The sequence below is a fragment of the Microtus pennsylvanicus genome, chromosome 13 (assembly GCF_037038515.1).
Source record: "Microtus pennsylvanicus isolate mMicPen1 chromosome 13, mMicPen1.hap1, whole genome shotgun sequence".
Taxonomy (NCBI): domain Eukaryota; kingdom Metazoa; phylum Chordata; class Mammalia; order Rodentia; family Cricetidae; genus Microtus; species Microtus pennsylvanicus.
Genome location: NC_134591.1, coordinates 75,651,543 through 75,668,656, shown reverse-complemented (window position 1 = coordinate 75,668,656; position 17,114 = coordinate 75,651,543). Strand labels below are relative to the sequence as shown.

General features: G+C 48.0%; 1 protein-coding gene across 1 annotated transcript in view; it reads left to right on the top strand.

Moving 5' to 3' along the window:
• The first annotated feature begins 40 nt into the window (after positions 1-40).
• Positions 41-17,114, top strand: part of Clcn6 (chloride voltage-gated channel 6) — a 33,477-nt gene continuing 16,403 nt past the window's right edge. Inside the window, exons 1-8 of the mRNA XM_075945671.1 lie at positions 41-356; positions 1,095-1,154; positions 8,178-8,243; positions 8,660-8,725; positions 10,370-10,436; positions 13,255-13,361; positions 13,944-14,070; positions 15,532-15,599. Of these exons, the coding sequence (XP_075801786.1) occupies positions 270-356; positions 1,095-1,154; positions 8,178-8,243; positions 8,660-8,725; positions 10,370-10,436; positions 13,255-13,361; positions 13,944-14,070; positions 15,532-15,599 (648 nt within the window). The 5' untranslated portion in view covers positions 41-269. The remainder of the gene's footprint in view (positions 357-1,094; positions 1,155-8,177; positions 8,244-8,659; positions 8,726-10,369; positions 10,437-13,254; positions 13,362-13,943; positions 14,071-15,531; positions 15,600-17,114) is intronic.

Here is a 17,114-nt window from a genome sequence, read left to right as displayed (position 1 = left end):
AAACGGGACAAGAGGTAGGCGGAAGTTCAAAGACAGCGACAGGAAGTCCCGCCCCAACATGGCCGCGCCCGGCGGTCTCTTGGGAAGCCGGCTTAGTACTGCGTCATGTGACGCGAGCTCTCGCCCCACCCGTCTACAGCCACTCCCTGTCTCCCTTCCCTAAGCTCGAGAGGGCCACGTGACCCTCCCGGGACCAGTCACGTGAGGCGCAGATCCTGGGTGGGAGGGGGGTTGGCCTAGGGGGTCCGGAGTGGCAGGAAAGGAGGAAGATGGCGGGGTGCAGGGGGTCTGTGTGCTGCTGCTGCAGGTGGTGCTGCTGCTGCGGTGAACGCGAGAGCCGCACCCCCGAGGAGCTGGTGAGTGGCGGCGGGGCTGGGGAGGGGGCAGTCGCTACGGGATGACAAGAGGCGTTGCCGGGGGTGGGGCCGAGCCGAACCGCGCCGGCAGGTGGCTGCGGGTGGGGCCCTGGGGACCGCTGCCTCGGCTCTGCGAGCATCCGCCTTGCTTCGCGTGCTCGAGTCTGAGTTCTTTTCTCATCCCCTCTCTTTTGAGCCAGAGGGAGGATCTCGGCCAGCTTGGGTTAATGCTGTCCGTGTTATTCTTTTATTTGCATCGGAGTTTTTAATGAAGCAAGCATTTTGAGAATGAGACCTTTTGCAGGGCTTGATGCTTGTGCAGCTGGTTTAGTTTTTCCAGGCATTTCTTATTCTGTCCTCCACTCTTTCTGGGTCACTGATGATCTGGCTTTCCCCTGCAAAGCAACCTGGGAAAACTTGAGTTGTGTTCTCAGAGTTGACACGTTCCCGCTGCTTTCATGTTCCGTGTGCTGTCAAATGAAACCCGAATTTTGTCCTCACTAAGCTGCCATCAGACATCTTTCAGATGTCCTGAAGGTGAGCGCTGTGATTGGGAGAATGTGTCAATCAGTAGACATGTGGAGCTCAGCTAGTGACTAAATACCATCATCCCAAATGTGTTTCTGAAATTTTGTTCCTCTTTGATGATGGCTCCCGCTGACTTAGATGTTAGTAAGACTCCCTTCCTTCCACCCGTAACCAGTCAAAGGTCTCCATTCTGTGTATCTGTTTTTCTAGACCATCCTTGGGGAGACACAGGAAGAGGAGGATGAGATCCTTCCGAGGAAAGACTACGAGGTGAGGTATTCGGATGCTGTCTTGGGTGACTGAAGTAGTGAGAGGCCTGGCTCCTTCAGACCTCCAGCCAGGGATGCTCTTTGACCTTCTGTCCTCAGGTGTGAGTGGGGCAGAGATAACTGACCTGGGAATGCCACCTAGCAAGTCCATTCCCTCCTTAACCCCCACACAAGGTCTGGTGTTAATGCCTGGATACAGAGCGTGTTTGCCGTTAAACTTTTACCCCAGGGTTGAAGCTCTTTACTGTGAGTGCTCGTGACAGAGGCGTGTTTGCGAGCTGTTAGGAGGCCTTGCCTCTCTTCATTCTGGCCTTTTGTTTTGTTTTTTAACACTGGGTTTCCCTGTGTAGCATTGACTGTCCCTGGAACTCGCTCTGTAGCCCAGGCTGACTTTGAACTCACAGAGATCCACCTGCCTCCTCCTCCCAAAGTGCTGGGATTAAAGGTTGCGCTACCACTGCCTGGCTCATTCCAACTTTTTTAATTTTTGGTTTTTCAAGACAGAGTTTCTCAGCACAACCGCCCTTGCTGTCCTGGAACTCACTCCGTAGACCAGCCTGGCCTCAAACTCATAGAGATCTGCCTGCCTCTGCCTCCCAAATGTTGGGATTAAAGGTGTGTGTGCCATCACCTCTGGACTCTGACCTGTTCTTGATTATAGTTTCCAGTTTCAGGTATGGGACTTTTAAGAGCGTGGGGCCAGTGTTGTGGTGCCTCTGTAGTCCAGCACTTGAGAGTCCAGGGCTTGAGAGTCTGAGCGGGGAAAAACCCCTCTGGGAACCCACAAAGGCTGCTTCATCAACCCTGTCCTTACCAAGACTGTCACTCCTATCTGATAGCCTCCTCATGTGAATTTTATAGGTAAATGTTTTTTCCGGCAAATCTTTACTATTTCCCAATTGACCATCTTCACATATCAGCTGTGGAGAGCATTGTGTATGCAAGAGCAAATCCGTTCTGATACTTAATCAGGAAAGTCTGCTCAGCGAAGGGTCGACTGGAAAACCCTTCTGTTGAAATGTTGCCTATGGTGGCATATTTCTGTAAACCAAAAAATAAATAAATAAATAAATAAATAAATAAATAAATAAATAAAAGACAGAAACCCAAAACTCTTGTTAAAAAAAATGTGTGTGTGCATATAAAAAAAAATTTTTTTTTTAATTTGAGGCAAAGTTTCATATTGCCCAGGCTGGCCTCAAACTTTTTATTCATAGCCGCAAACAGCAAGACAAGCTGTACAAAGCTTATTGGAAAAAAGTTGCCAGGGAACAAAAGAAGATAATGGGAGGTTGAATATCATTAAAATATATTATGTAAATGAATGAAAATAATTAAAACAAAATACTGATGATTTCAACTGTGGAGCTGAGGGAGATGGGAGAGTTGTTCATTCCCCAAGCCAAAGAACAATATATATAGCAGAAATAAAAGGTTAGTCCCAGCAGAGCAGACCAGCCTCTGCTGGACATGGTCATAGATTCCCCGGTACCTTATACCAGCTGAGGTTCCCTGGGGTTGCCCTTGCTTCTAATTCCCCTTGGCAGCTTGACTGAGGTATTCAGGCACAGGTCGTGCAGTTCATCCAGTAAAGTAGACCATTCCAGCTGGGCATGGTGGCACACGCTTGTAATCCCAGAGACAGAGGCAGGTGGATCTAACTTGGTCTACAGAATGAGTTCCAGGACAGCCAAGGCTTTTATACAAAAAAAAAAAACCCTGTCTCAAAAAGCAAACAACAATGAAACGTAGCTCGTTCCATGTGGTTCTTAGTGTATCTACAGAAGTATACAACGGTCACTTGTCAATTTTAGAACACTGTCTTCATCCTGGAAGGAAATCTGTACTCATTAACAATCACTGAACATCATTCCTCTTCCCCTGATGGAGCAGCTGCTATGTTTATTTGGGGGTGGGGAATGACATTTCCTTGTTTTCTTTTAAATTTTAAAATTTATTATTAGGGGCTGGAGAGATGGCTCAGCAGTTTAGAGCACTTTTCCAGCGGTCTTGGGTTCCGTTCCCAGCACCCCCATGGCTGCTCATAACGGACTATAGCTCCAGTTCCAGGGGGATCTGATGTTCCCTTCTGGACTCTGTGGGGAATTGGCATGCATGTGTGGTGCGCATATATGCATGCGGGCAAAGCGTTCACACATATAAAATATAAAATCTAATGCTGTTTCCGAGAGGTGCTGTGTTTGAGGGTCAGATGGAGGTCGGAGAACAGTCAGTTCTTCACACGTTACTCACTGAGCCATCTAGTCAGCTTTTTGTTTGTTTGTTTGACTGGTTTTTCTTTGTGTAACAGCCCTGGCTGTCCTGGAACTCACTCTGTAGACCAGGCTGGTCTCACACTCACAGGCATTTGCCTCAGCCTCCTGAGTGCTGGGGTTGAAGGCAAAGGCTTGTGCCACCACCAGCTGGCCAGGTTTTATTTATTTATTTATTTATTTTTAGACAGGGTCACTCTTTGCAGACCTAGATGGCCTTCAGCCCAGCAATCTATTAGTATTAGCACCACACCTAGCTTAAGTAGCCATTAATCTTTCTGCCTCAGTAGATTTGCTTCTTCTAGAGAACTGAAACTTATTTGTGGTGCCCTGGTATGGGACAAAGACCATTCCCTTTCCTCCTTGAAGGGAAATAAACTGGTCACGGCTGGATTAAAAGGAGCTAGGCACAGCTGAAAAGTAGATAAGATAGCCTTCTCCTCAGGGAAGAGGGAGGATGGATAGGCACCTTCAGAAAGAGAGTATTTGATTTTAGTTTTTTTAATTGACATTTAAAATAGAGGCATCTCTGTTGGCTTGCACATGGATATCAGGTGAGACAAGACAGATGACTGAGTTTGAAGAACAGACAAACTTTGTCTGGGACAAAGTTGGGGCTACCTACTAGGTCTTCATCCTGCCTTGTGACTAAGGCTCCATCATCTTCCCCTGTTGACAGTTCTGGAGAGGAATTCCCAGCATTTGACTGCCTGTGGCGCATCCTGCCCTTGGTAGACAGAGGCTTCAGAGAAAGCGCTTCCTCTTACTCTCATCCAACCCTGTCTTGACACCAGATACATGAGTCTTAAACACAACACACCAAGGAGTTCTCCAGCAGACAGTGGCTGACTGGAGGTAGCAACAGTTGCCACAGGTTGAGGAGTCCACACGACTGCCTCCCTTCAGATGTCCTTTGGAAGTGGTAGGATTCTCAGCACTTGGGAGGCAGAGCCAGGTGGATCTCTGTGAGTTTGAGGCCAGCTTGGTCTACAGAGTGAGTTTCAGAATAGTCAGAGTTACATCTTGTCTCAAAAAACAAAGAAAAAGAGAGAGAGACAGATTGTCCCTCTGCCCCAATCTGGTATTTTGGTAGAGCCACTCATAGAACTCAGGGATATGTGGTTTTGATCAACTTGTTTATTAACAAGGGATATAATAAAAGGTATAGACATACAGGCGGGTAGAGGGTATGGTATGCAGGTGAGGTGTGAGGAGCTTTCATCCTCTCTCCTGGGGAGCCACCCTTCGAGCATGACATAAGTTGACTGGTGGCATCCTTGGTGAGCAACTTAGTCTTCAACTCTTCTCCCGGAGGTCAGCAGTTAGAAATGAAACTTTCTCTCCGCTCCTTCTCTTTTCTCTTTGAGATACAGTGTCACAGAGCCTAGGAATATATCTCAGAGGGAGAATACTTAGTCCTAACATGAGCAAAGTCCTGGGTTTGGTCCCAGTACAACAAAAGGAGGAGGAAGGATAAGGAGAAAAATAGAAAGCTAAGCAAGACTAGGTCTTGCCTTGTAGCCCAGGCTGGCCTTAAACTGTTCTGAGTGCTGTATTGCAGGTATGTACCTGTATGAAAGTTGAACTTTAGCCAGGCGGTGGTGGCGCACGCCTTTAATCTCAGCACTCGGGAGGCAGAGGCAGGTGGATCTCTGGGAGTTCGAGGCCAGCCTGGTCTACAAGAGCTAGTTCCGGGACAGGCACCGATGCTACAGAGAAACCCTGTCTCGAAAAACCAAAAAAAAAAAAAAGAAAGTTGAACTTTGTAATCATGTCTCAGTCTCTGTGGTGACCAGCCACATCCTGGTTCTCTTTAGGGGCTCAGCTCTTAGCTCAGTCATTGCAGTAGCATCCAGAAGGCACTCTTCACATACTGGAGATCCAAGGTCTGAAGACCACTTTCGCATTTCACTGTAGCATGAAAAGAGACCGATAGGTTACAACATCTTAATTTTCCTGTTTGTTCCTAGAAAGTAGTTACTCTAATAGACTTTCTTAGAGTGTGTATGTAGTTTGAATGTAACTGACCCCCATAAGCTCATAGGGAATGGCACTATCGGGAGGTGTGACTTTGTTGGAGTAGGTCTGGCCTTGTTGGAGGAAGCGTGTCACTGTGAAGGTAGGCTTTGAGGTTTCCTATGCTCAAGCCATGCTAAGTGTCTCAGACTACTTCCTGTTGCCTCTAAGATGTAGGACTCTAACCTGCTTCTCTAGCACCATGTCTGCCTGCATGCCACCATGTCCCAGCATGATGATAACGGACTGAACCTCTGAACTATAAGTGAGCCACCCCAATTAAATGTTTTCCTTTATAAGAGTTGTAGTCATGGTGTCTCTTCACAGCAAGAGAAGCCCTAAGACAGTTTGTATGTGTTTTCATAAGTCTGTATATACATTTAGTCTCTCCTGAATGAATCCACTTTCCTTGCAGATTTTCTTCTTGTGTTGTTCTTGTTTTTTAATCAGAAAAGGATTACTTTATAAAGATTTTTTAATGTGTGTGGGTAGGCACACACAAATGCAGGTGCCTGCTGAGTCCAGAAGAGAGCGTCAAGTCCCCTAGAACTGGAGTTACTAGCAGTTGTGAGCCACTAAACTGATGCTGAGAACTAAACTGGAGTCTTCTGGAAGAGCAGCCAGTGCACTGAACTGTTGAAGCATCTCTCTGAATCCCAGTGATCTTTTTTAATATAAAACCCATTCAGCCTAGCGTTTACATGGTAGAATGATTGAGTGACCATACATAAAGTCCTGGACTCCATCCCAGCACTGTCAAACCAGGCATGATGGCGCACACCTGTCATCTCGGCCCTTGGCAGAAAGAGGCAGAAGCAGCAGAAGTTCAAGGTCATCCTTGGCCATCCTGAGCTACATGAGATCCTGTCTTAAGAAAAAAAGCACACACCAAAAGAGAATTTCTGTACCCAGATGTGAATGGCCAAAACCCTCTATTGAGATGTTTTCCCATTCCGTATGCCTAATTCTGTTAAATCAAAATACGGTTATGTCATACATTTTAGATTTGTTTTCATGGTGCTGAATAACCAACTCTTTATGTACCTCCCTAGGCTACATCCCTGGCCCTTGATTATACATTTTATTCTGCATGTTGCTTTTTTGTTCGGTTTTTTTGAGAGGGTCTCACTATGTAGCCCAAACTAGACTAGAACTCACAATGTAAACCAGGCTGGCTTTGAACTCAGAGGCCTGTCTCTGTCTCTCAAGTGTTGGGATTAAATACATGTGCCACCACACCCGTTTTTTTCTTGCATTAAAGAAAAATTTTAATTATATATATATAGTGCTGAAGAGTTGGCTCGGTGGTTGTTCTTACAGAAGGCATGAGTTCTGTTCTCAGCACCCTCATGATTGTTCACAACCATTTGAAACTCTAGTTCCAGGGGATCCAACACTTCTGACATCTAAGGACACCAGGCCTGTGCATGGGTACAACACACACACTCTTAATTGCTGAGCCATCTCTCCAGCCTCTACACCTTGCCTTTTTTTTGTCATTTCTTTTCCCCTTAATGAGTCTGAACATTTCCATATCTGGTGATAATGACTTTGTTTTAATGGTTTGATTGCTACCAATCTTGAGATGTACGATAATTGATTTACTAGTTATCTGTTGTTACTCTATAACTTATAAAAAAGGAATTTGGGGGTGTGTGTGGCAGGTGGCGCTTGCTTTTAATCCCAGCACTTGGGAGGCAGAGATAGGCAGATCTCTGTGAGTTCAAGGCCAGTCTGGTCTATAGAGGGAATTTCAGAACAAGCTCCAAAGCTACAGAGAAACCCTGTCTCGGAAAAACAAAACAAAACAAAAGAACAAAGGAATTTGGACTTGCTCCCAGCAGTCACGGATGGATTAAATTATTACACATCACTCATGTATTTGCCTGACCTAGAACTCGTGCCTGGGAGAAAGGCCCCAGGCCAACGTCCACTTGCTTATTAGCTGATGTGGCCGTGGAGGTGGTTGAGGGCCGGGGAGAGCACAGCTGGGCTTTTTGTTGACAGACCACCGCTTCTCTTGTGGTACCTAGAAATGAAGTCATCCTTCCCTCTGGATGTCGCTCAGGCTGTCCTTAGCGCAGGTGCTCATGGTCTGAGATGTCTGGTCTCTGGAGCATGGCTGAAGGACTACTGCCTTAGGTGTAGAAATTGGAGGAGCTGGGCTGAAGCTGGGCCTCTTCTGACATAACTGACAGGTTGCTTTAAAGATAGCCCGTCTGGGTCTGCCTTGTGGCTAGCCTTGTTTTCATGGAAGCCACCTATAAAGAGAATTAGAATTAGTTTGTCTGGGTTAACTTGGTTCTGGTTAATTGAAAGTTTGTTCACACTTAAGGAATAAGTTGGACAAGCCTGGTGATAGCTGAATATCTTTAACTGTTTTGTAGAAACAGGAAAGTCTGCCTTTTTTTTTCCCCAGTGCTGGGATGGCACACGGCCTCATGTACCCTACCCTACCATTGGGCATGACCTCCCAGGCCCTAGAGCTGTGCCACTGCAAGCTTTCGCCGGAGCGTGAGGTGCTTTCCAGAAGCAGTGTGCTGGGTCTCGCTGTACATGTGCCTTACCTGGGGATCCCAGTCACGCAGAGATCCTGCCGCCTGCCACAGGGGCAGAGCCTGCGTTTCCACTGAGCCCTCCCTGGCACTGCAGATGCTGCAGGAGGAAAGTGGAACGTTTCTAGTGTTAGGTTATGTCGCTTCTTCGTGTGTGCCATTATCATTCTGTAATTTCAGAGTCTGGACTATGACCGCTGCATCAATGACCCTTACCTGGAGGTGTTGGAGACCATGGATAATAAGGTGAGCCCACAAATCTTGGTCTCTTAGGGCTGAGAGGTCTTTACAGCTTCTTTTCTGTCCTCCTGGGACCCAGTAAGTGTCCTTTCTCTTTCTCCTTTAAGTCTTCTTGTGAAAGAGGGGCATTTAAATGCCTAGACCCCTGCATTTGATCTCCAGGACCCAGATGGTCACACACACAGTGGTGGCACTTGTGTGTCCCACCCATATATCCAAAATCCCTAGACTTCCTCTTGCCATCCAGTGTTCCTCCAGTCAGTATATGCAGCCCTGTGGGATTCATCAGTGTCACTGTGAGGCACCTGAGGTTGTCCTTCCTCACCAAGCTTGCTGTCTCGGTAGATTTAGTCTAGAGTTGGTTAGCCAAGATGCATCCTTTTCCTGTCACTAATGGACCCGTTCTTTTCCCTTGTGAACAGAAAGCGCGAAGATATGAGGCAGTGAAATGGATGGTGGTGTTTGCCATTGGCGTCTGCACTGGGCTGGTGAGCAGTGGGATGTGGGGAGATGGCAAGCTGGGCGGGTTGGGGGATCGGAGGGAAAGCCTTGTCTGGTGAAGACCCTTGCCATCTGTCACTGTGACATTTGTAGCACTGGGACGATTGTCACCCTGGTGGACTGCCTTTCCTTTTTCCCTGTTCTTTTGAAGATTAATTTTCCTTCTGGTTTTTCACATTACTTTTTGCTTTGGGCTACAAAAGTGAGTCACAGGCACCGGGCTATCAAAGCACTCAAGGCTTGCTTGGTCAGAGCTTATTGTCGATGATACGGTTATAGAGCACGACCCGGCCTGGCTAAGTGAGGCGGTGGCAGGTAGCACATAGCAGATAGAGCCCAGTGATGTTGAGGTCGCACTGTCCTGCTCACAGTTGTGCTTGCCATGGTAGGTGAAGGGGTATGGCAGGATGAACAGGGCTCCTGGGTTCCCCAGGTTTACAGATGGATCACAGACAGGAAAGCTGGGCATATCACCAAGATAATGGTAGCAGTTACATCTGGGGCCGTGACTATGGACTTAAAACATCACTAAAACCAAAGAAGAGAAGCTGGAAAAGTCAACATCCAGTGGGAAGACACACGCCAAATCTGTAAGGAAAATGGCAGAGAGGGGCTCAGCCTTGTTACTGCCTTTCTCAGGTCTTGGCCACAAGTTTTGGGCTTAACTCTCCATGACACACCTAGGTAATGGATACATGTTTCATGTCGCACAGTCCTAAGGGACAGTCAGCTTCCATTCACGTGGTACCCATGATATTTTTACTGTTGTGAACTCACAAGGACCATTTAGTGGCAGCAACAGTCGGGAGGCCTGTTTGCTAATATTCTAAGGGTATCATGGGGGATGGAATTGGGTTGGTTTAATTGTTTTATATAATATCAGTGTGTATGGTGGGGGTGGGGACTTGAACAGAAGCAGCTGTCCTATGTATTTCTAGTTGTGGCATCATTTGCATGCAGATGTTAGTTTTTCCTGTGACTGCCCTAGGCTTTTGACTGCCTCATCAATATCCTTATCCCCATAGGTGCTAAGAAGGCAGCCTTCTCTATTCTGTAGCCACTGCAGCCCTAGCCCTTCCCTCACCCTTTGATCTGTCTCCACTTTCTCTTTCTAGGCATTAGCTGGAGGGAGGACAGAGTTTAAGCAAGAAGTCTTTGATTCCCACTCTCCCAAGTTAGAAGGTTCCTGGGCCTCCCTTAAACTGTGCAGTGGAACAGTAGCGTATAGGTTTTCAGGTAGCCAGTGACTGATACTGATTCTCAGTCAAAATAATAACTTAGAAAATAAGAATACCACGCCACCTATGCCCAAGTAAATGTTCTTTAAGTAGCATTCAAAGCGTTATGCTTGTCCAGCTAGGCACCACTGAAGACATTGTGGCTATTTTTTTTTAATCCTCCCAACATTGCTGAGTGGCTGGCTCCCCGCGTGACTCTTCCCATCCTTTCTGTGCCTTCTTCTTTTACTCTGTTCCTCTTCCTCTTTTCTTTGGAGAGGCAGTGGGGCCAGACTGGGGCAGCTCTGGGACAAGCAGAGAGCTCACCCCCTGCTGTTGGTGGGGTGAGCAACCGCTGGGAGTAGGGAAGGTGAGGCTCTTACCCGTACTGTGACTGTCTCTTCCTCTTCACAGGTGGGTCTCTTTGTGGACTTCTCTGTGCGACTCTTCACCCAGCTCAAGTTTGGAGTGGTTCAAACCTGTATCCTTTCCACGGCTCCACTGTTTCAGGCCCATGGCTTCCTGAGACTTACTTTAACAGTGAATGTGGTATTTGAAAGACTGTTAGCTATTCAGCCAAGAGGTTTTTAATTCTCACTAAAGGACAGGAGAGCATGGCCTTTTTGAGACAGAATTTCATGTCCTGGTTGTCCTGGAACTTGTTATGTAGACCAGGTTGGCCCCAAACTCTTAGATCCACCTGCCTCGGTCTTTGCCATTGCCTCTGTCTTTCAGGTACTGGAGTTAAAGGTGTGCACTACCATGTCCAGCTTAGGAAAGGAAGACTTTAATTAGTGTATTGATGTTCTAGGTGGGTAAGACATAAATGCCCAGAGAAGTCTTTGCTCCCTAGGCCATGTATGCATTCAGTGTTCTAATCAGAATTCCCGAGAATTCTTCACAGGACTCAGCCCTGCTCTTTTTACAGCCCTCTGAAAGAAGCCAAGGTCATTGAGTTAGTTTGAATAACAAGCGGGCCTGCGGCCCTACTACCAGCAGGACCACAGAGCTCAACAAAACATTGCCTGTTGGCGTGGGAACACCAGCCAGAGAAGCAGAGCGCAGTCCACGCAGGTTGAAGTGTAGCAACCTAGAGTCAAGGTTAGCAGCAGGGGAAGGCCTGGATGCTCAATACAGGATGCTGGGCCTTGCTAGTCATTGTCCACATGGAAGATTGTAGATCCCTGTTCATAAAGCTCAATTCCAGATAGATTGAGGGCAGTGTTGTCTTCTAGTTTAGTTGTGTTTTTGAAACAGGGTCTCTTGTAGCCCAGGCTGGCCTCAAACTCATTGTATGGCAGAGACTGGCTTGAAACTCCTGATAGACCTGCCTCAGCCTCCCAAATGCTGGGATTACAGGTCTGCACCACCTGTCCTGGTTTTGGGTTGGAGATGTAAAAGAGCAAAGCAAGAGACTTAATTGATGGCAGGTGTAAGTTCTTAAAAACTTGAGAGGCACAGGTCGGAGACAAAGACCTCATCTTCCTTGATCTTAAAGCTTGACCACATTAAAGTAAATATTCTATTTAACTTAAAGTAAATACTCGATCTATGAATCTAATAAGAAACTCCCAAACAACAAGAAAATGCTGTAGATCAAGGAAAACCCAAGTTCACAGCCTGGGGTAGGTTTTTCCCTGCATTAAGAAGCAGAGCTAAGCCTCTTGGTGTGCATTGTAATCTTAGCTACCGGGTAGGCTGAGGCAGGAGCTGTGTAAGTTCAAGGCCAGCCTGGGCTACAAAGCAAATCCCAGGCCAGTGTGGGCAGTATAGACCATGTCTCAAAATGAAAAGCAGAACAGAGGGCTAGGGATTTAACAGTGGGAGAGCTCTTGTGTATAGCATGGACAGAGCCTTCTTTTTTGTTGTTTGTTTTTTCATTTTTCAAGACAGGGTTTCTCTGTAGCTTTGGCGCCTTGGCCTGGAACTAGCTCTTATAGACCAGGCTGGCCTCGAACTCACAGAGATCCACCTGCCTCTGCCTCAAGTACTGGGATTAAAGGCGCGCACCACCACCACCTGGCTTACACAAGAGAGACAGGCAGACAGTTCCTCTCCACACATCTAGAAGAATGCCTACATCATATCAGAACAAAATCACACACACACACACACCCAGGAGTGTCCAGAGGAAGCCATGAAAGAGCCAGAAAACTGGCAAGGATCAGGAGCTTTCGCATCCCTTTGTTGTAGCTTTTAAATCCCTTCTCCGATGTGGACTTTAGATTCATTAAAGACAGCTTTCGTGACAGCAGAAGTTTGTGTCACCAGATGAGGGAAGGAGAAATTATGGTTCATTCATACACTGTAATTGTATGCGGAAGTTAAACTAAACAAGCCACAGCTGTGTGTACCAACATGGCTAGTTCCCAGGCAGTGTCGCACTGAGAGACTCTCTGTGATGGGACAGTGGAGAGCTGTGGGGACACGAGGCACTCAGCAAGTGGGGCACAGTAGTTTCAGGTTAGCGGCGTCCTGAGTGGGAGGGAGGGAGAGGAAGCTTTGAGGGGTATAGCTTTACTTTTAGTGATAGCCAAAGCCGTAAAGGGTATCATGTTGAGGTTTGTTCAAGTTGGGCTTGGGGGTGGGTTGGTCACTTTTTTAATGTTTGGGGTGGGAATTCCATAATGTTAAAGTTTTTAATTTATTTTGTGTATGGGGTTGGATGTATACATGGTGCTGTGTATGGCAGTCAGAGGACAACTTGTCATCTCAGGAACATGTATGTCTCGAATCAAACACAGGCTGTCAGGCCCAGCAGCAAGCACCTTTACCCACAGGGCTATTTTACCAGCCCCTAAAATGACTATTCTTAGTTTGTTTTGGGATAGGGTCTTGTTTAACCCTTACTGTCCTGGAATGTGCCTACGTAGACCATGCTGACCTTGGACTCATGAAACCCGGCCTCTGCTTAGAGTAATGATGCACGCTGCTGCACCCAGCTAAAGTGGTTGTTATAGGGGCTGGAAAGATGGCCCAGCAGTCAGGAACACTTGCTGCTCTTCCAGAGGACCAGAGTTTCGTGCCCAGTACTTATAACCTCACAACCACCTCACAAGCTCACTATCACCTGTAAGTCCAGCTCCCAGGATCCAACACCTTCTTCTGGCCTCTTTGGACACCCGCACACAAGTACATATACACCTATTTTAACACACCAATGCGTGCGCGCGCGCACATACATGTAAATGTTTAAAAGTTGTATGTGGGGCACAGGGAGGTATGCACTGAGCAGCTGTCTGGCTGCCCCGCCTCTGTGGGCACGTGTCCAGGAGCCTTTTCCTTGACCCAGCCTCTAGCGGTGGAGGAGTGCAGTCAGAAAGGCTGCCTTGCCCTGTCCCTCCTTGAACTCCTGGGTTTTAACTTGACCTTTGTCTTCCTGGCGAGCCTTCTCGTCCTGATAGAGGTGAGCTGGTTTGGAAATTGACTGTGAGCATTATATGTACTTTTGCTGTTGTTGTTTTGGAGACAGGGTTTCTCTGTGTAGCCCTGCTGTCCTGAAACTCACTCTGTAGACCAGGCTGGCTGGATCTGTGCACTTAATGTTCTTCAGCCACATGCTGGGAAACAGGTTGGCTTGTAGGTTTTTGCAGAAATTTTCTATTGTTCCCCTGGAGGTCTTTCTAGAAGTAAAGCCTCTGGTTCTTGGTGAGTTTAATGATGAATGCATGGATGGTAAAGTTGCTTTTCATCCTCATCACCCTGAAATCCCCTAGAGAGCAGTTTACTGGTGTGTAGATCAGAATCTGGGGAGGGGAGTGGTTCTGCAGTTTTGTTGAAAGGTCCCACATGGTTAGATCCACTTGCAGGAACCTGTTAAAACGCTGAGGCAGAGGTCAGGCTTCAGTCGAGCGTCTGTGGTTGAACAAGTCCTCAGGAGCGGGTGCTGAGAGGACGACAGTGGGTGTCCCTGCTTAGTTTCCTGGCTTGTTGGGTATAAGCAGCAGAGTGGGTTTTTCATTTGTGTGTGTGCTTCCTTTCCCGACAGCCAGTGGCAGCGGGTTCTGGAATCCCTGAGATCAAGTGCTATCTGAATGGCGTGAAGGTGCCAGGAATCGTCCGGCTCCGGACCCTGCTCTGCAAAGTGTTTGGGGTGCTGTTCAGTGTGGCTGGAGGTGAGGAGAGGCTTTCTACTCTTGCCATCTTGTGCATTGATTAGATGTGGGCTCATGGCTGCTCCTCACCTGGTACCTGTACTTACTGTGTGTGTTAGTTGCTTGTCTCTGTGACCCAGTACATGACAGAAGCAACTCAAAGGAGGAGGGGTTGGTTTTGATCAGTTTCAGAAGGATTTCAGTCCATCATATCTGGAAAGACATGGGCAGTTCATGATAGAGGGAGTATGTTGTGGGCATCAGGAAGCAGGAGCCAGGCTGGATTAAGCTTTGAAGGGCCACCTTGAAGTATAACTAGACATTTCTCTCCTGCCTGCCAGTTCCTGAGGCTTCATATTATAAATGCTCGGCTGATGGCTCAGGCTTATTACAAGCTAGCTCTTACATTTAAATTAACCCATTTCTATTAATCTAAGTAATGCCACAAGTCTCTCATGAAGCCATCTCTACTACTTCTTACATCTCTATATGTCCTCAGTCTTCCAAAACCTCTATGGCTAATATTGGTCAGTAAGTAGCTGGCTCCACCCTCTGATTCAAGGTAAACTTTTGGGCAATCTTAGGAATGTCAGTGTGCAATCAAAATATCTCACAACATTCAAGAACAGAGTGAACTCAGTGCTTGCTTAGGAGACAGAGTGAGTTCAAGGACAGCCTTGGTAAAATAATGAGACACTATGTAAAAATCAAACTAAACCATGCCTTACAGTGGCACATAACTGTAATCCCAGTACTCCTGGGGCAAAGGTAGCAGACTTGCTTCAAGTTTGAGCCCAGCTGGTTTTACATAGCAGGTTCCAGGCCAACCATGGCTGCATAGTAAGATGTACTTCAAAAACCAGAAGTTAGCAGATAGAGGGCTCTGGTAGAACACTTGCCCAGGATACCAAAGCTGTGGGTTTGATTGACAGCACCATCAGTAAATAGTGAGGGAGTTAGCAGGTAGGGTGGGCCTCACCCACAGACTGTGGTTTCCTGGCACTGGAATTTAAAGATAAGAACTATTATTCTTTGAAGGGAATTTGACTTGGCCCAGGTGTGTGGGACAGAGGTGGAGCTCGGAGTAAACAGCAACAACAACCACAAAATGACAACCTTAGATGTTGGCCTTGAGGAGTTTACCCAGCTTGTTTTTTGAGACAAGATCTCTTCAGTGACCTGGAACTTTCCAGTTAGGCTAAACTAGGCTTGCTGACCAGGGAGCCCTGGGGGTCCTGCCTTCAGTGCCCCAGTGCTGGAGGCCAGATGCACTCTGTTGTTTCTGGGTTTTTCTGTTGGGTTCTTAAGCTTATACAGGAAGTACTTCACTGACTGAACTGTCTCCTCCCTCGCTCTGCTTTTACCTTAGAGTCAGTCATATGCTTGCCTGTGTTTTCTAGTTTCTGAGAGGAAGGTTTACATAGCAAAGTCCAGGCCAGAGGCCCTCTGCTGACTGTGCCCTTCCTTTCTCCCCATTCCCAGGGCTCTTCGTGGGCAAGGAAGGCCCCATGATCCACAGTGGTGCTGTGGTAGGAGCCGGCCTCCCTCAGGTAAGGGTTGGTGGGCCAGGGTATGCATCTCTCAGAATGGGCCTCCTGGGTAAGCCCAGCAGGTGCGATTTCAGAACCTGTTGCCTTTTGGAGTTGAGGTGAAAACTATGTGGCCTGTACCAGCAAAGCACCTGTTTCTCTTCAAAGTATAGCAATGCCGCGCCAGGTCTGGGGACAGAAACAGGAAGGAGAGGAAGAACTGAGCGGGTGACTGGTGGGTTTACACACTACAAGTGTGTGTGGCTGGAAGAGTGGACTGACACCATCTCAGGCTCACCTTGCTCGTTCTACGCAGTGATGCAACCCCTAGTCTCAGGGCCAGGCAGGTGTCACCTGTGCACTGGGCTGTGGGTCCCAATTCCTTTCTTCCCTGTAGTTACATAACTGATTAGTCCCCTAAGTGTAGATGAGGAGGCTGAAGGGCTAGCTCAGGACTCAATATCTCCTTTGAAAAACTAGGTTTCATTCATTGATTGGTTGAGATAGGGTCTCACTAGGTATTTAGACTGGCTTTGAACTCAAGACCCTCTTGCTCAGGCTCCTACTTGTAGGCCATCACACCTGGTCAAAGCTCATATTTGTAAGGGCTTTTTAGATACCTGGGCTTTTGTCTGAGAAGTCTCAGCCCCTTGAGGACCATTGCTTGTGGACCCTTTTGCTCCCTGCTGTGGGAGAGCTGTAGGGGAAGGACAAAGGCCCTTCACTCCAGGGCCCATCTGTCATCTTGTTTGCTGTCTTGCTCAAGTACCAGGCCTCTCAGAAATGAGCCTGGAAGTGGGAAGAGGCCAAACATGGCTTGGGGGCCTGTGTGAGAATCTAGGTCGCCAGTGTCATTACCTGAAAGAGCTAGTGCCATCATGTGCAGCAAGTCTAGGTCCCTCCCAGCCCCCAGCTCTGCTGTCCCCCTTTTCCTGATTTGTTGACAGTGCACAGGGCATATCCTGACGCTCCCACACCCTAGGTGACTTCCTTGTATTGCAGCTTACTGTCCTGATGCTTCTTGTTGCAGCACTCCTGTACAGTTGTGCAGACATGCGGGTCTCCCTGGGGACCACACCTGTGCAGTTGTGCAGACAGGCGGGCCTCCCTGGGGACCACACCTGTGCAGTTGTGCAGACAGGCGGGCCTCCCTGGGGAACACACCTGTACTGTTGTGCAGACAGGCGGGCCTCCCTGGGGACCACACCTGTGCAGTTGTGCAGACAGGCGGGCCTCCCTGGGGACCACACCTGTGTAGTTATGCAGACAGGCGGGCCTCCCTGGGGACCACACCTGTACTGTTGTGCAGACAGGCGGGCCTCCCTGGGACCACACCTGTACTGTTGTGCAGACAGGCGGGCCTCCCTGGGACCACACCTGTGCAGTTGTGCAGACATGCGGGTCTCCCTGGGGACCACACCTGTGCAGTTGTGCAGACAGGCGGGCCTGCCTGGGGACCACACCTGTGCAGTTGTGCAGACAGGTGGGCCTCCCTGGGGACTGCACCTGTGCAGTTGTGCAGACAGGCGGGCCTCG